Source organism: Pongo abelii, chromosome 20 (assembly GCF_028885655.2).
Source record: "Pongo abelii isolate AG06213 chromosome 20, NHGRI_mPonAbe1-v2.0_pri, whole genome shotgun sequence".
NCBI lineage: Eukaryota > Metazoa > Chordata > Mammalia > Primates > Hominidae > Pongo > Pongo abelii.
The window spans coordinates 48,789,506-48,807,289 of record NC_072005.2 but is presented as its reverse complement, the minus strand read 5'-3'; the positions used below and the strand labels follow the sequence as shown (position 1 = coordinate 48,807,289).

Here is a 17,784-nt window from a genome sequence, read left to right as displayed (position 1 = left end):
TAGCCTCAGGGTCAAGAAAAAACACCTGCTACTTAGCAGACCAGGAAAGGGAGTCTCCCTTTCCCCCGGGGAGTTTAGAGAAGACTCTACTCCTCCACCTCTTGTGGAGGGCCTGACATTAGGCAGATCCACCGGCAGTTATCTGGAGGCCTAACCATCTCCCTGTGATGCTGTGCTTCAGTGGTCACACTCCTAGTCCGCATTCATGTTCCATCCTGTACACCTGGCTCTGCCATTTAGTTAGCAGTAGCAAATTAGTGAAAGTACTATAAGTCTCTAATAAGCAGAAATAATGGTGTAAGCTCTCTCTTTCTCCTCTCTCTCTCTGCCTCAGCTCCCAGGCAGGGAAGGGACCCCTGTCCAGTGGACACGTGACCCATGTGGCCTTACCTATCATTGGAGATGGCTCACACTCCTTATCCTGCCCTGTTGTCTTTTATCCAATAAATATCAGCACAACCTGGCATTCGGGGCCACTACCGGTTTCTGCGTGTTGGTGCTAGTTGTCCACCGGTCCCAGTTGCCTTTCTTTTATCTCTTTGTCTTGTGTCTTTATTTCTTCAATCTCTCATCTCCACACAAGGGGAGAAAAACCCACCGTCACTGTGAGTCTGGTCCCTACACCCACTGTACAGAGACATAAAGAAGTAGAGATGTATACAACTCCCCCAACAACACTGTATCCAAAAAAATTGTTCTCTCTGCCCCTCATCGTGGAATTCACTGTCTCTCACCACGTGGGCAAGTGCTTCCAGGGTCTCACAATTCCTCCACAAGAGGCAATGCACACTTTAACATAGCACTTCAGCAAATAAAGTGGTGACAGTTTACCTACTTAGATAAAGTTTCTTAAAAGATTCTCCCAAATTTCCCCCTGAAGAACACAGAAAAGGCTTTCCCAATTGTGAAACATGGGCCTCCCCACCTTTCAAAAAAGTACCCCTGAATAGCCAAAATAATCTTGCCAAAATAAGTTCTAGGACTTGAACTTTCTTATTTGAGATCTCACAAAAGAGTACAATTGTTAAAAGGGAAGCTGCTGGCAAAACAACAGACATACGCTGCTGGCAAAAGAAAAGACATAAAGACAAACGGGATAGAATTGAGAGTCTAGAAATAAACCCTCACACTTATGGTCAATTACTCTTTGAAGAGGCTGTCAAGACAATTTAATGGAGGAACAATTCTTCTTTCAAATGATAGTGCAGAAACAACTAGATAACCACATGCAAAACAGTGAATTTAGATAACTCTACCTCCCACCATATCAAACAATTCTCTAAAAAATTCATCAGTGAGTTAAACATAAGACCTATAACCATTAAAACATCTTAAAATACACATAGAGGTAAACATTGATGACCACAAATGTGCAATGGATTCTCAGATATGATACAAAAGCATGAGAAATGAGAAAAACAGATAAATTGGGCTTTATCAACATGTGACCCTTTTGTGCATCAAAGGAAATTATCAAGAAAATTATTAATAGACACAGAATGAGAGAAAATATTTGCAAACCACATATCGGCAGTTTTCATGTCCAGATAATATAAAGAACTAGCCAAAACTCAATAACAAAAGGATAAACCATCCAATTTATAAATGGGCAAAAGACTCAAATAGACATTTCTTCAAAGAAGATATACAAATAGTCAAGAAGGACATGAAAAGATACTTAACATCATTAGTCATTAGGAAAATACAAAGTCAAAGCTGCAATAAGACACCACATCACACCTACAAAACTGGCTACCATTCTTTTAAAATGTTAAATAACAAGTAGCAGCATTATGTAGAGTTTGGAATCCTCATACATTGCTGGTGAGAATATAAAAAGGTACAGCTGCTAGGAGAAACAATTTTGCTGTTCCTCAAAAAGCTAATCATAGAATTCTCATTTGAAACAACATTCATTCCTAGTTATATACCCAAAGAATTAAATCCAGGGACTCAAACAGGTACTTGCATGGGAATGTTGATTGCAGCATTACTCACAAAAGACAAAATATGAAAACAATCCAAGCGCTTATCAACAAATGAATAAATAAATATGTTGACACATACAACAGAATGTTAATCTGCCATAAAGAGGAATGAAGCTCTGACACCTGCTGGAACATGCATGGACTTTGGAAACATTATGCTAAGTGAAATATGTCAGAAACAAAATCACATAATTGTACAATTCCATTTATATGAAACATCAAGAATAGGCAAATTCATAGAGACAGAGTAGAGATGATCAAAGTCTACGGTGGAACATACAGGGAGTTATTGTTTAAAAGATATAAAGTTTCCGTTTAAAATGATAAAATTTTCTAGGAAAAATAGTGATGATGGTAATTTAACACTCTGTATGTGGTTAATTACACTTGATTGTGCATTTTAAAGTGGTTAAAATAGCACATTATTCACAGAACTGTGAAAAATAGATTTCTATTATTTAATTCACCCAGGCTAAGGTGTGTGTTATGGCAGCTGAAGCCACGAATACATCATCTGACCCAGTGTTTCAATGAAAGGCATCAGGTTTTCAATCAAGTTAGCTGGAGGCTCCTGTCCCCAGGAGAACCAGAGGCCCCAAAACAAGAGTTCCAGCAGGGGCTCACCCAGCATGGGTCCCATAGGGCAGCCTCAATATCAGGCCCTGGATGGCATGTGAGGCTACAATGATACAACCACAACGTGAAAGTGTAAGTGCTTTTACTACTTACAGACACTAGGGAGCAGTCGGCACACCTGGAGACCATAGACACAGAGGTCAGTGAGCCCAGGCAGGTAGGAGAGAAGAGACCAGTAAGCCAATGGCTTTATTAAGTCCAGGATGTTATCTGACAGGTTTCCAGCAGGGAGCTTTAATGGATGTGTTCAAAGCAAGCAGCAAACAGTGGGACCAGAAGCCCATGCTGTGACTGAGAGGTGGTCACTTTAAATATGATGGCAAATGTCAGAATTATCAGTTTAAAGAAAGCATCTGGTGAGAGGGGAGCTGAGCACACCAAGCAGGAGAGATGCCTCTAAGATTTTACCTCTGGCCACCAACTGGAGCCACTTGAACCAGATACAGTATTCAAAACTGCCATGGTGACCAAGCCCTGCCTCTGATTTGAGTCAAGTAAATTTACACCTTAAAAAATAAACGCCAAGGCAACATGACGCTATGAGCATCATGACATCCTGGCACACCAGCAGGGTATGGTACTCTGCCCTGGAGTCAGAATCCTGGGTTCTGGTCCCTGGGAGTGAGAAAATGAAAATGACTTGTCCCTGCACCCCTGACATTGATCTTCTCAACCTGCTGCTCCCTCTTCTGCTCCAAAGCCCACGTGCACTGCTAAGCCCCAGACATCACTGCCCCCAGGATATACACAGTGCCACATACTGCACACAAACACAAACTCACAGAAGCTGACAAAACTCTGCGTTTGGGACATCTGATTGTGAAAGAGCGAGAACAGTGAACGTAGAGCCACAGAGACTGGGACTCACGGGGCTGGAAGGTGATGGAGCTGTAACATAATATATGTGTGACCTCGTGTGAAGTGTGCAGATCCATGTGGAAGAAAACATGCAGCCTGGCCTGGGATTGCCGCCGTTCACACTTCCCTCCCTGTCCACCAGAGGGCGACAGACTCCCTCCCAGCCTGGAGCCTTCCCAGGGGATGCCAACCTCCCTCAGCGGAACCCACAGCCCAGCAGGGTCCACCCTCACCAGGGTCACTTCGGCCCAAGTCCTCAGCGCCCTCCATGCTCCCCACACGGACTCTGTCAGCTCCTCCCTGACCTGGCGGCCGCCAACCCAACACCACTCCCTCTGCAGGTAGCTCCTGCCCCACACCTCTGCTCCTTCCCTGGGCCCAGCTAAAGGCATCTCCCAGGGCAGCGCTGGTGCACGCGACGCCACACTGGGAGATTTCCCCTCGTGACCTCCCTCCATCCTCATCAACTCTTTCTGTCACTGCTCCCTAAATACCCGCCCCTGTTCCATCTGTCCTGTTCTCTGGGGCATCCCAGGCCAAGCCTAGCGCTGAAACACAACAGCGGCTGCCTGAGGGCCCACAGCCTCCCCGGGAATCAGCCAGGCACCCTGTGACCTGCCTGCCCTCTGCACCCCGCGGGGCTCAGAACGCGTGTGATGGTCACACACAGGCACCATCTGGGATGTGGCCACCTACCCCCAGCAGTCCCTTGGGAAGACAGACCTCTCCTGTGTGCTTGCGGGGAGAAGGGGATGTTATTGCTCTTTGCTCCCAGAACACAACTCACCCCAACCCGCCCTCTCAGGTGGGAGCAATGTCCCTCAAAAACGGCTCTCTGGCCACTGCCTGTTCCTCCTCTACAGATAGCAGCTTGGCCAGGTCAAAAACCTCAGGACAGAACCCTGGGTACGTCAGCACATGGAGGGCTGAGCCCATCATGGCCAAGGAGTAAGTCGGGATGAATCTTTCCAGCTCTGAACCCCTGCTCTGTCCCAGTCTCCCCCTCCTGCGTCTCAACAAGCCATGTCCCGCGGGGTTCGTGGGTAACTCCCCACTTCCTTGTGTACCACCAGGGAGAAGGTGTGGTGACCACAGTTCAATCAGCTGGGCAGAGAAGAGAGGACATCAAAGATGATCAGGAAGAACATGAGAAACCCTGAGCTCCTGCTCAGCCGCCAGATCCCAGGGAGCCATAGAGTGACCGAGAACTCTCCTTTTGACTATGGGACTCAAAGCCCCCACAGAGCAACCAGCACAAGCCTCTCCTCCCAAGAGGCATGAGAGATTCACCCTGCACACCTCCAGGAAGGACAGTTTCCTCTGGGACACCCAGGTCCTGAATGTCCATCCTTGGAAGCTGCAGCCAAGCTAGACACGATTAGAGAAAGGAAGGGTCCCTCTCACCAGCAACACACAGCTCACCCACAGCACAATGGGGTGTCACTGTGACAGGGACCTGGTGCAGCTTCAGCCTCCTGCACTGCAGGGGAGAGCCAGATGGGGATGAAAGAGGGCAAAGGGCGTGAATGTGCACCCCGACCCAGAGCCATGGGGACAGCAGGAGGCTGAGGCCCAGGACTGTCCTTGTCCAACCTGCAGGGTATGTGTGTGACTGTGTGGGTCTGTGTGTGTCTCTTCTGTGTGTGTGTGTGTGGGTGTGGGTGTGGGTGTGTCTGCACAGAGTGTGTTGAGGTTCGGTGAAAGGATCAATGCTGAAAAAGGCAGAGGCCTCCACAGTTCCCAGGGACCTGAAACACAGACAAAAGGAAAAACAGAAGGAGGGAGAAGGAGGCAGGACTGAGAGAGGAGGGGACAGAGAGGTGTCCTGGGCCTGACCCCGCCCATGAGCCTGAGAGGTGCTCCTGCCCTGGGAAGAGGCTCAGCGCAGAAAGAGGAAGGACAGCACAGGTGACAGCCGTGCTCAGGAAGTTTCTGGATCCTAGGCTCATCTCCACTGAGGAGAACACGCAGGCAGCAGAGACCATGGGGCCCCTCTCAGCCCCTCCCTGCACACAGCGCATCACCTGGAAGGGGTTCCTGCTCACAGGTGAGGAGAGAATTTCCTGGGAGAGGACATGAGGAAGAAGCAGTGTGACTGGATGGGGTCTCCTGGAGAGGATGGGGTTCTAAAAAATAAAAGAAGCCAGCACTTTGGGAGGCTGAGGTCTGTGGATCACGAGATCAGGAGTTCAAGATCAGTCCTGCCAACACAGTGTAGCCCTGTCTCTACTAAAACTACAAAAAATTAACCAGCTATGGTGGTGTGGTCATGTAATCACAGCTTTCGGGAGGCTGAGGCAGGAGAATCACTTGAACCCGGGAGGCAGAAGTTGCAGCTAGCCTAGATAGCACCACTGCACGCCAGACTGGGCGACAGTACGAGACTCCGTCTCAAAAAAAAAAAAAAAGACACAGAAAGAAAATGAAAGAAGGCTCTGTTGGACCCTGGATAGGGGAAGATAAACCAGAGGGACAGGGGTCAAAACAGGAAAGTCACATTGAACCGGAATTGGTAAGAGGTAGGAAAATCTTAAATGTTCTGTTTTCCTGATTCCTCATCAGGGGCCACCACATTTTGAAAAATGATAATAATAAATATATCAGATGACACTTCAAATAAAAATATCAGCAGGACATGAAACACTGTCCTCACCAAAAATCCTCAACAATCGGGGGAAATAAAACACCCAGGGCGTGGAGGGCCCTGAGAACTCTCACATCAACGGAGTCTGCAGCCTGTTCCAGGCACTGGGGTGCAAACAAGATCACAAAAGTCCCTGTACTCACGGAGCTCATGCTGTCATGGGGAGGAAGACAGACATGCAAAGAGATCTAGAATGTGAGGTCAGGTGTTGACAAGAACCCTGGAGGGAGCAGAGCAGGGAAAGATCAGAAAGGGAAGACCCAGGTCTTTGAAGGAGGTGTCAGGACAGAAGTCTAAGGATGCCCTGATGTGAGCAGGACTGGAGGGCAGTGTGGAGGGGGCCGTGCGGACCCCTGGGGAAGAGGATTCCAAACAGAAAAATGCCAAGCTCAGAAGTGCTCAAGGAATGGGGGTCATGTTGCTAACCTTGACCTAGTAGGACAGTAGGACACACACACATACACACACACAAACAAACATGCCACTTTTGTGTGTGTGTGTGTTTGTTTGTATGCGTGTGTGTCTGTGTCTTCAAGGCTGAGGGCAGAAGAGACCTTCTCAGGACACAGGACCCCATCTTTTCACCCTAATACATAGGTCTCAATATTGACTGATGCTCTCTCCACCTGCTAGCATCACTTTTAAACTTCTGGAATCCACCTACCACTGCCCAAGTCACGATTGAAGCCCAGCCACCCAAAGTTTCTGAGGGGAAGGATGTTCTTCTACTTGTCCACAATTTGCCCCAGAATCTTACTGGCTACATCTGGTACAAACGAAAAATGACGGACCTCTACCATTATATTACATCATATGTAGTAGATGGTCAAATAATTATATATGGGCCTGCACACAGTGGACGAGAAACAGTATATTCCAATGCATCCCTGCTGATCCAGAATGTCACCCGGGAGGACGCAGGATCCTACACCTTATACATCATAAAGGGAGGTGATGGGACTAGAGGAGTAACTGGAAATTTCACCTTCACCTTATACCGTAAGTGATTTCACATCATCCCTGGGTGTTGGGGGGGCAGGGGTCACTTCTACTTCACACACACAGGATTGTCAGGCCTGGACTGTGCCTGTGTCCCTCTCTGCATTATGTCCCATGCTGGAGTTTCGACATGTAGTTCAGGACACACACAGAAGAGACAAATTTCAACAGATCAGAATTCCTTTCCCGCATCCAGACCCTGCAGACACTTGCTGCCAAGGAACGACAGTCTGATGGGGGGACTCAGCAGGAGGAGATCAGTCTCAGCCAAGCACCTCATGCCCTCTTCATAAATTTGACCCTGACAAAGACCCTGGAGAACTGAGTAGGGCTTGGCCTGAGGGACCCCATGAGATACCCTCACAATAGCTCAGCCCTAGAAGCCTCACCCCCAGACCGTGTCCCTAAATCCTTGCTCCAGATAAAGCTGAGGAGCCTGTGCCAGGGCTGGGTTGTGGCTTCTTGGGCTGGGCTTACTGGGACCAAGGATTTTCCAGCTGTCTGAGGACTGTGTCTCCTGGAGCTGCTCACCAGCCAGGGATCAGCCCTCAGAGCCTCATTTGGGCAAGGACAGGGTTCTCTTCACCTGACACTCAGAGTGGAGAGGACAGAAAGACAAGCTTTGTAGGCCATCAGCCAACTGCCTTAGGAGGCTTAGGACAGTCCATAGAAAGTCTAATGTCCCCAGAAGCAGAAACAGAAGACAGAAGATGTACCAGGAAGCAGCATGTCCACAGGGATCTGACGTAAACATGCTTTCTCATGGAAGCAAATTAATAATAAATGCTGTTTGTGTGAACACCTCCACTGTGCCAAGCATTAGGTCAGCTGACTGTGAATAATTTAACATTTATTCACAGATAGCATGAAAAGCCACAGTCCATTTGCCATTTCGCTTATTTGATTGAGAGAAAACTGAGGCACAGGAAGGCGCAGTCACTGAACCAGAGTCACACCAACACAAAGGGGAGACCAGGGTCACATGAGGTCTGTCTGCAGCCACAGGCCAATCCTCTCCTCCACCAGAAGTGAGGGCTTACTGGGTTCCAAGCACCCCAGAGTCATTTATTGGCTCAAATCCTCTCTTCTTAGGCATCCAAACCTCAGAGGAGTGAGAGCAAATGGTCAGCTGATTAGTCTGTACTCCAGAACTAAATCACCTGCCTCAACTGTCAGAGTCAGTGCAAAAAACACGTCCAGGCCTCCCCCTCAGATCTTATCCCCCATCACTCAACCTGAAATCCTGTGTTTCCCAAAGTGTCCATGTCACTATCATGAGAGGATCAATGAGAGGACCTTGTTTTCTTTCCCCACTCGCACCCTGCACCAGCACAGGCCCAGCGAGAGACACACACTCAGGAGTTCTCACATAACAAATGAAGGAATGGAATGAAGAAATGAATGATCCAAAACCTCCTTAGAGACTGGATTTTGGATGCAGAATCCTAGGAGGTTCTAGCCACACCTGTGCCTTGTCCTTCAGAGACTGACACCCATGTTTCATCCCCCCACTAGCTCTTCCCCCTAAAGCCACCCCACCTCATGCAACTCTGAAGCACTTTGGCCACCGGAGGGTTCTCAGGGCTCCTTGGTCCTGGACTGTGGAACTGGGGGCACCTGGTCCCTGGGGTCTCTGAAGTCAGTGTCTCCCTCACTGCTCACTGCCATGGTGTCTCTGCCTCTCTCTGCTTCTCTGTGTCCCTCATCTTCCTCCCACTTCATTCTGACTGGCAAGCCCTGTCCTGCATAGCTTCTTCCTCCACCCCTAGGCCTTCCCCAGACACTCCCTCTAACTAGGCTGGCTGTTCCATTCCCTTCCCGCTAACACTGTGGCCTGGCCCACCTCCCAGGAAATAGGAAAGGCACAGAAATCATCTGGAGTTGCCACTCCTGCCAGGCTTCATCTCCAGCCAATGTCCCTACATCACTAAGAGAACGACCTTCCACTATATTCCCATCAAGGGCTCTTTTGCTTTGTGAGGCTGACCTGTGGACAAGACCATGGGACAGGGATAGGCAGTTCCTCCATCCACTCTTATCATTGCCAGAGAAGTTCTTCTGGCCTCCTACATGAAAAAAAAAATGTATTGAAATGGTGGTTTGTAGTAAAGAAAGATTTTAACGAATACAAGTCTGCCAAACAGGAGGACGGATGATTGTTATCACTCAAATCAGCCTCCCCAGTGGATCAGAGGTCAGAGATTTTCAAGGGTATTTTCAGGGACACAGGACTGAAAAATGAGTACTGCTGACTGCTTGGTGATGGAATCATGTGGGCAGAGGGAAATGATCTGTTTGTGCTTGAATCTGCCTCTAGGTAGGGACCACATGACTGGCTGAGCCATTAGTCATAGGTATGGATGAGGTCAGCCGGTTGCCAGAATGCAAAAGAATGAGAAACATCTCAAGAGACCAATCTCACATTCTACAATAGTGATGTTATCTATAAGAGCAATTAGTCACAAATTTTGTAAACTCTAGCCAAATGACATTGCAGCAGTCAGGGATTATACAAACTGTGCCTACATTTTAGCAGAATTCAGTTCCCTCCTATAATCTTAATCTCATGGTCTTTCACTAGTTTGACAAAGGCAGTCCCTGGGCAAAGTAAGGGTGTTAGTTTTATGGAGGAACTATTATCATTCTTCTTCAAAGCTAAACCATAAACAAAATTTCTCCCAAGGTTAGCCTGGCCTATGCCCAGGAATGAGTGAGGACAGCCAGCCTGAGACTAGATGCCAGATGGACTCAGCCATGCTAGTCTGCTGTCACTGTTGTAATCTTTACATTGACTCACCAGGGTGTCAGAGGCTGGACAGGCCTGCAGTCCCTAAAGTCCATGGGCTCATCTCACCCGTTTCACTTGTGACTCCATCCTCAACCTGCTATGGAGCTCACATTCTCTGGTCACTTCCTAGAGACTTCTGGCTTCCTAACAGGCATATAACAAGCTTGATATTTGTCACTCGGTTCTGACTCTAAGTAAAAAGCTGAACAAACTCAAAAGGCAATAACTCGTTAAAATCCCTCAGAGACGGCTGGGCACCGTGGCTCACGGCTATAATCCCAGCACTTCCGGAGGCTGACACGGGCACAAGTTCAGGAGATAGAGACCATCCTGTCTAACATGGTGAAACCCCCTCTCTACTAAAAATACAAAAAATTAGCCGGGCGTGGTGGCGGGCACCTGTAGTCCCAGCTATTTGGGAGGCCGAGGCAGGAGAATGGCGTGAACCTGGGAGGCGGAGCTTGCAGTGAGCTGAGATCATGCCACTGCACTCCAGCCTGGGTGACAGAGTGAGACTCTGTCTCAGAAAAAAAAATGCTGTTAGAGAAATGAAGAATGCTTTTGATGCTTACTGGTAGACTGCACACAGCTGAAGAAAGGATCCCTAGCTTGAGGATGTGTCAATAGAAACTTCCAAAACTGAAACAGGAAAGTTCAAAAAGAGTGGGGAAAAGAAGTGGAACAATATATTCAACTTCATATTTAATATTTTGACAATGACAACTTTTAAATTTTGTAGTTGTGGACCAACTACAAAGGCTGTAATGTACACGTAATGGGAATACTGGTGGTTTTGGGGACCAGTTGGAGGTGGCCAGGTGGATGCTATCTGATGCTTTTACTGCCTGTGCCACATACAACTGTTTCCTCATGATGATGCCGTTTTCATAAGTTGGAGTTCTTCGTGTGGGAGACACACGAGCCATTGGCATCTCACTTAGACTCTTCCTAATTCACACAAACTTAAACTCTAGTGGTGTTTCCTGAGCTTAAGAGAAAATGAAGAAAGCATTTCACATAGCTGTTTTGGGGTCCTCACCATTTTTCCTGACTCTGCACAGAAATTAGAACCAGGGAGTTCTTTCTATATTTACTAACATAACACACATCACTTCTTTTAATTTGGCATCATTCCTCCCTTTATGTAATTGATGCACTGACCAGTTCTGTCCTTTTAACGGGACTCTCTCTACTTAAGGAGTAGCTAATTTCAAATCACCTTTGGCATATTTCTTTGAGCATAATGTGATCCTGCTGGAATTCATGGCACACCTAAACCTTATTTTGGTCTCAAGAGAAATACTACTACCAGCAATTGATCTTACATGTTTGGACCATCAGTAAAAATTTCCACTCATGAAAACATTTTAATGTTTCCTTCCAATTTTTTTTGTTACTAGACTCAGAACATAACATGAGGTCTGAACTCCTGACAAATTTTTCTGGGAAAACTACAGGATTACAAATTGAGCATCCCAAATCCAGAAATAAAAAATCTGAAATGCTCCAAAACTCAACATTTTGGACCACTGCTGTGATGCTAAAATGAAGTGCTTACTGGTGCATTTTGGATTTTAAATTTTTCAGATTTGGGATGCTAAACCAGTACATATACTGCAATTATTCCAAAATAAAAAAATAGAAATCCAAAACACTTTGTTTTAAGCTTTCTGCATAAGGAGCACTTTACCTGTATGAATTATAGGCGTGAGGCTATACAGGAGATCTCTAGAACCTCCTCATCCTGCATAACTGAAACCGTGCACCCACGGAACAACGCCCTATTCCCCTGATCCCACCTCCTAGAAACTACTATTCTACTCTCTGATTCACTCTGGAATCCACTGATATGAGGTACATAGAGTAGTCAAACTCAGAATCAGAGAGTAGAATGTCTAATGAGAGAAAGTATCTGCAAGACTTCTTCCCAAATATTGGTCTAAAATCCACCAAACACATATGGTCCATGAGGGACAGATTTCCATCATCAGCTCATGATCGCCCTTTCCACCAGACATTTCTGCACTTGCAAACACCCACATGTATTTCTAGAAAGAGCCACATGTTCGTCACCTGCCCTCTACAGGGGGAAGGGAGCATCATGGACCCAGAACAGGGAACATGGTCTTGGTCCAAAGCTATTAGCTCTTGCCTGTTCCCTTCACTCTTTGTAGGTCATTCCTTGGACTCTGCTCTATCTTTAGAGTCACTGGCTCAAGTCAGTCACTATGAGACATCTGGGAAAACTGCCCCACCTTGTAGATCCACTGCCTGATGACTGAACTGACCTCCAGGCTTGACTCTGGTCTCCCCTCTGTTATTTCTGCTGAAGTACCCAGTCCCAGGCCAGGCTTTCCAGTACCCAAAGGGTTTCAGGACAATGGGAAGTTCCATCATCCATCTCTAGGAAGTCCTTGGAAAGGGAAGCTGCAGACAAAACATGTCTTGGGGGGGCAAAGTCAGACTGAGACTAAGAAGATTCCAGCACTGCATGCTCCAAGTAAGGACCACAAGGTGGACCAGGCAGGCAGTTGGAGATGGAGGGACTCAGAGAGGCACCAGGGGCTGTGACTGCTGGTCCTGTGTCCTTCCATGACCCAATGCTGCTGCTCAATTCACATTTCAGAAAGTCTGTGCTTCTCCCACATAAAGAAGGCAGCCTCACCATCTCTGAGCCCTCAGATTGCCATGCATCTGTCTTGTAATACACACACCTGCCATGGGCTTTAAAGGACTTGGGTGGGCTAAGGGGTGGGAAGTGCCAACTCTGACTGAAAAATGCCTTTGGAGGAATCAAAGGTGCCACATAGGGCAAATTTCTCTCTATTTTCTGCACAGTGGAGACTCCCAAGCCCTCCATCTCCAGCAGCAACTTAAACCCCAGGGAGGCCATGGAGGCTGTGAGCTTAACCTGTGATCCTGAGAATCCGGATGCAAGCTACTGGTGGTGGATGAATGGTCAGAGCCTCCCTATGACTCACAGGTTGCAGCTGTCCGAAACCAACAGGACCCTCTTTCTATTGGGTGTCACAAAGCATACTGCAGGACCGTATGAATGTGAAATACGGAACCCAGTGAGTGCCAGCCGCAGTGACCCAGTCACCCTGAATCTCCTCCGTGAGTATCTTCTGTACCTCTGTGAGCCAGGCTGCCATCCCAAATACACATGGCCAGAGGCCAGGCCTCTCAGTCCCTCTCAGGTCCAAGTACAGAGACCTTTACCCCTGGACATCAAACCTGGCCATGATTTTCTGCCCCAGACAAACCAGAGTAGGCCTAGGCTTGATCAACAATAGGAGAAAAGAGGCTGCTCCTCTCATGGGAGACTCAGGGTCCACAGCTTGTGATGGGAGAAACAGGTGAATGTCTCAGGCTCCAGATCATTGAACACAGTGGGGATTTGGCTGGGAGTTCAATGTTGTGACTTGGCTTAAAGGGTCACTGTGATTGTGGCCATTCCACAGGCAAGGATTTTCCCTTCCCTCTGACAATATCGCCTGTGACTTTATTCTCTTTGCTTCACATGGCCTGGATGCCCCCACCAATTCTTCCTCATACACCTATTACCATACTGGGGAGGTCCCCAAGATCTCCTGCCTCACAGACTCTCCCCCACTGTCAGAGCATTCTTGGCTGATTGATGGGAAGTTCCAGCAATCAGCACAAGTATTCTTTATCCCGCAAATCACTAAAACACATAGAGGGGTCTATGTCTGCTTCATCCATAACTCAGCCACTGGTGGAACAAATCTCATAATCAAGAGGACCATAGTCCCTGGTAAGTGGAACCCTGGAGCACTGGCAATATGTTTTCCCGTGAAGTCTATCTAGCTATCAGGGAAGAGCCACCTGCCCTCTGCAAAGGGAGAGGGAAAATCAAAAACCCAGGACAGGGAATATGTTTCTGCTCCAAACCCACCAGCTTTTCCCTGTCCCCTTCACTCTTTCTAGGTCATTCTTTAGACTATACACTAACAATGAAAAATCTGAAAGGAAATTAAGAAAAGAATTTCAATTCACATTAACGTCAAAAGCAATAAAATATTTTCAAATATCTTTAATCAAAAAGGTCAAATGATTATACCCTGAAAACTACAAGAAATTGCTGAAAGAAATTAAAGATGATATCAGTATATGGAAGGACATTTCATTTTCATAGATTTGAAGAATCAATATTATTAGAAAGACAATATTACCCATAGTGAGTTGCAGATTCAATGCAACCCCTACCAGAATCCCAGTAACATTTTTTGCAGAATTAGAAAACTCTGTCCTAAATCTGACCTGACAGGCTCTTATTAATGACTGCCACAACATAAACACTGAGAAAATGGGGCAAACATGAAAAGGTGGAAAGTTCTGATGACATAGAAAATAGCAATCAGCCTTCAAAGGCTCCACATCCCAAGCTTTCAAAAATATACGAGTGCAGCATGGCCAGTATGGAATTGACCGAAAACTAATCACCAAGCTAGAAACATAAAACAGAAAAAAAAAGGGCACGAATATCTTTGGCTTATCACCTCCCACTTTTGCCTACTAATCTGATGATGAAAAGAAATGCTCAATGAACCATTTTAGATTTTGAATCTTTCAGATTTGGGATGCTAAACCAGTTAGTATACGAGAAACATTTCAGAATCAAAAAATGTCAGAAATCCATAACAATTTTTGTCCTAAGTCTTATGCATAAGAAATACTCAATGTGTGTGAACTATAGGCATCGAGCTCTACAGCAGATCTCTAGAACCTCCCCACCCTGCATAACTGAAACTGAACACCCATGAACAACTTCCGATTCTCCTCACTCCCAGCTCCTGGAAACCAGCAGTCTCTTCTCATATTCACTCTGGAATCCACTTACCTGAGGTCCCTAGAGTAGTCAACCCAATGGAATCAGAGAGTAGAATGTCCAGTGAAAGAAAATATTTGCAAAACTTCTCTCCAAATTTGCCTCATATCCATCAAACACACATGGTCCATGAGGACCAGATTTACAGCAGTTCATTCCCACCCTTTCCACCAGTCAGTTCTGCATTTGCAAATGTCCACATGTATTTCTGGAAAGATCCAAATGGCCGTCACCTGCCTTCTGCAGAAAGAGAGGAAACTTAAAGAACCCAGGACAGGGAACATGGTTCTGCTCCAAGGCCACCAGCTCTTGCCTGTCCCCTTCACTCTTTCTAGATCATTCCTTGCACTCTGCTCTATCTTTAGAGGTCACTGGTTCAAGTAAGTCATCATGAAACACCTGCAAAAAACTGCCCCACCTTGTGCCTCCACAGCCTGATGACTCAAATGACCTCCAGGCTTGACTCTGGTCTCCCCTGTGTTATTTATGCTGAAACATCCAGTCCCAGGCCAGGCTGCTTGGTATCTTCAGGGTTTCAGGACAATGGGAAGTCCCATTATTACTCATCTCTAGAATGTCCTTGGAAATGGAAGCTGCAGAGAAATCACATCTAGGGGGGCAAAGTAAGATGGAATTTGGAAGGGTCCCAACAGTTGCACATTCCAGGTAACGAACCCAAGGTTAGCCAGCCAGTCAACTGATTAGGGAGGGACTGGGAGGGGTACCAGGGGCTGTGACTCCCACTGACGTGTCTGTCCGTGACCCAACACTGCTGCTCAATTGACACTTGAGAAAGACTGTGTTTCCCTTAGACAGAGCAGGCGGCCTCACAGCTTTGAGCCCTTAGATCATCATGCATCGGTCTTGTGACACACGCACCAGCTATTGGCTTTCAAGGACTCAGGTGGGCTGAGAGGTGGGAGATGCCAAATCTGATTGAAGGATGTCTGTGGAGGAATCAAAGGTACCACACAGGACAATCTTCTCTCTGTTATCCACACAGCGAAGCTGCCCAAGCCCTACATCACCATCAACAACTTAAACCCCAGGGAGAATAAGGATGTCTTAAACTTCACCTGTGAACCTAAGAGTAAGAACTACACCTACATTTGGTGGCTAAATGGTCAGAGCCTCCCGGTCATTCCCAGGGTAAAGAGACCCATTGAAAACAGGATCCTCATTCTACCCAGTGTCACGAGAAATGAAACAGGACCCTATCAATGTGAAATACGGGACCGATATGGTGGAATCCGCAGTTACCCAGTCACCCTGAATGTCCTCTGTGAGTATCTTTTGTTCCTCTGTGGGCCAGGACACCAGCTTCAATCCAAACGACCACAGGCCAGGCCTCTCAGTCTCTCTCCAACCCAGGTATAGACACCTATACTTCTGGACATCTGAGCTGGCCATGACTCCCTGCCCCAGGAAATCCTGGGTAGGCGCAGCCTTAACCAAGAATATAAGGGGAGGGGACGCTCTTGTCATGGGAGACTTGGGGCCCACAGCTTGTGATGGCAGAAACAGGTGAATACCTCAGGCTTCGGCTCAGCGAATATAGAGGGGGTCTGGCTGGGACTTGAGGATGTGTCTTGGCTCAGAGGGTCACGGTGTCCCTTTAAGAGACCAGGCGCATCCCCTTCCCTTGGATGACATCACCTGTGGCTTTATTCTCTTTGCTCCAGATGGTCCAGACCTCCCCAGAATTTTCCCTTCATTCACCTATTACCGTTCAGGAGAAATCCTCTACTTGTCCTGCTTCGCGGACTCTAACCCACCGGCAGAGTATTCTTGGACAATTAATGGGAAGTTTCAGCTATCAGGACAAAAGCTCTTTATCCGCCAAATTACTACAAATCATAGCGGACTCTATGTTTGTTCTGCTCGTAACTCAGCCACTGGCAAGGAAAGCTCCAAATCCATGACAGTCAAAGTCTTTGGTAAGTGGATCCCAGCATCCTTGGCAATAGGATTTTAGGTGGAGTCTATCTGGCATTCAGAGAAGAGTCAGGAAAACATTTTTATTCCCAGCCTGTGTCCCATGGGCACAAGCAAATCCCAAATTCTCCTTCTGAACCCTCCCAATTTGTCTAAGAACTTCCAAAACTTAAACAAACAGGCTAATATCTTCAAAAAATTCCGAGCCTAGACCAAGCAGGAAAAACATTGATTTCATTGAAATAATTGATAATAATGAGGATATGTTTTTATGATTTTTATTTGAAAATTTGCTGATTCTTTAAATGGTTTGTTTTCTAGATTTATGGAATTTTTCTCTTTTCATCTATCTATAACTTATAGCAGTTTGATAAACTATTCTTCTGGGAATGATAATTGAAACATTTACTTTTGTTCTCTACCTGACTGCCCGAGAATTGGGCAACTATTCATGAGTATTGATATGTTTTTGTAATACACATATTTGTACAAATACAGTAACAACCTGCTCTCTTTGTAACAGGACACATTTGAAATCATTGGTTATATTACCAAGGCTTTGACTGCGATGTTATATTTAAGAATATAGATAGAATGAACCAATATGAACTGCAGGCAAAGTCTGAAGTCAGCCTTGGTTTGGCTTCCTATTCTCAAGAGTTTTGTAAAAGCTTAATCTGAGATACCTTATAAAAACTTAGAGCAAACAAAATTTTAAAAGACAGCCTACATGATCCACTGCTACTCTTGCTGCACTTATGGAAAGAATCAGACCATGTTTGAAGAAACTCAACCTATTTTGCAAACAAACTTATTCTACTCAAATTATCATTGGTAAAATTAGAGATGCCGATAGAGAGAAAAATTATGTGGAAAATAAAAACTGTAGTATACCTCTAATGAGATTGCAGCTCTGTTCATTGTTTCTCTGTTTTTATTATCCACCTGTAGACCGGACATTACCCTGAATTCTATTAGTTCCTCCAATTCCATTTTCTCCCATGGAATCACTAAGAGCAAGACCCACTCTGTTCCAGAAGCCCTATGAGCTGGAGGTGGACAACTCAATGTAAATTTCATGGGA

The 17,784-nt window shown here is 46.3% G+C and overlaps 1 protein-coding gene across 1 annotated transcript; it reads left to right on the top strand.

Annotated features, from left to right (window-relative positions):
* Positions 1-5,333: 5,333 nt before the first annotated feature.
* Positions 5,334-17,596, top strand: LOC100457956 (pregnancy-specific beta-1-glycoprotein 8). Its single transcript, XM_024237485.2, has 5 exons — positions 5,334-5,529; positions 6,760-7,125; positions 12,752-13,030; positions 15,769-16,047; positions 16,448-17,596. The coding sequence occupies exons 1-5, from the start codon at positions 5,466-5,468 to the stop codon at positions 16,738-16,740; spliced, it is 1,281 nt and encodes a 426-aa protein (XP_024093253.2). The 5' UTR covers positions 5,334-5,465; the 3' UTR covers positions 16,741-17,596.
* The last annotated feature ends 188 nt before the right edge of the window (positions 17,597-17,784 follow it).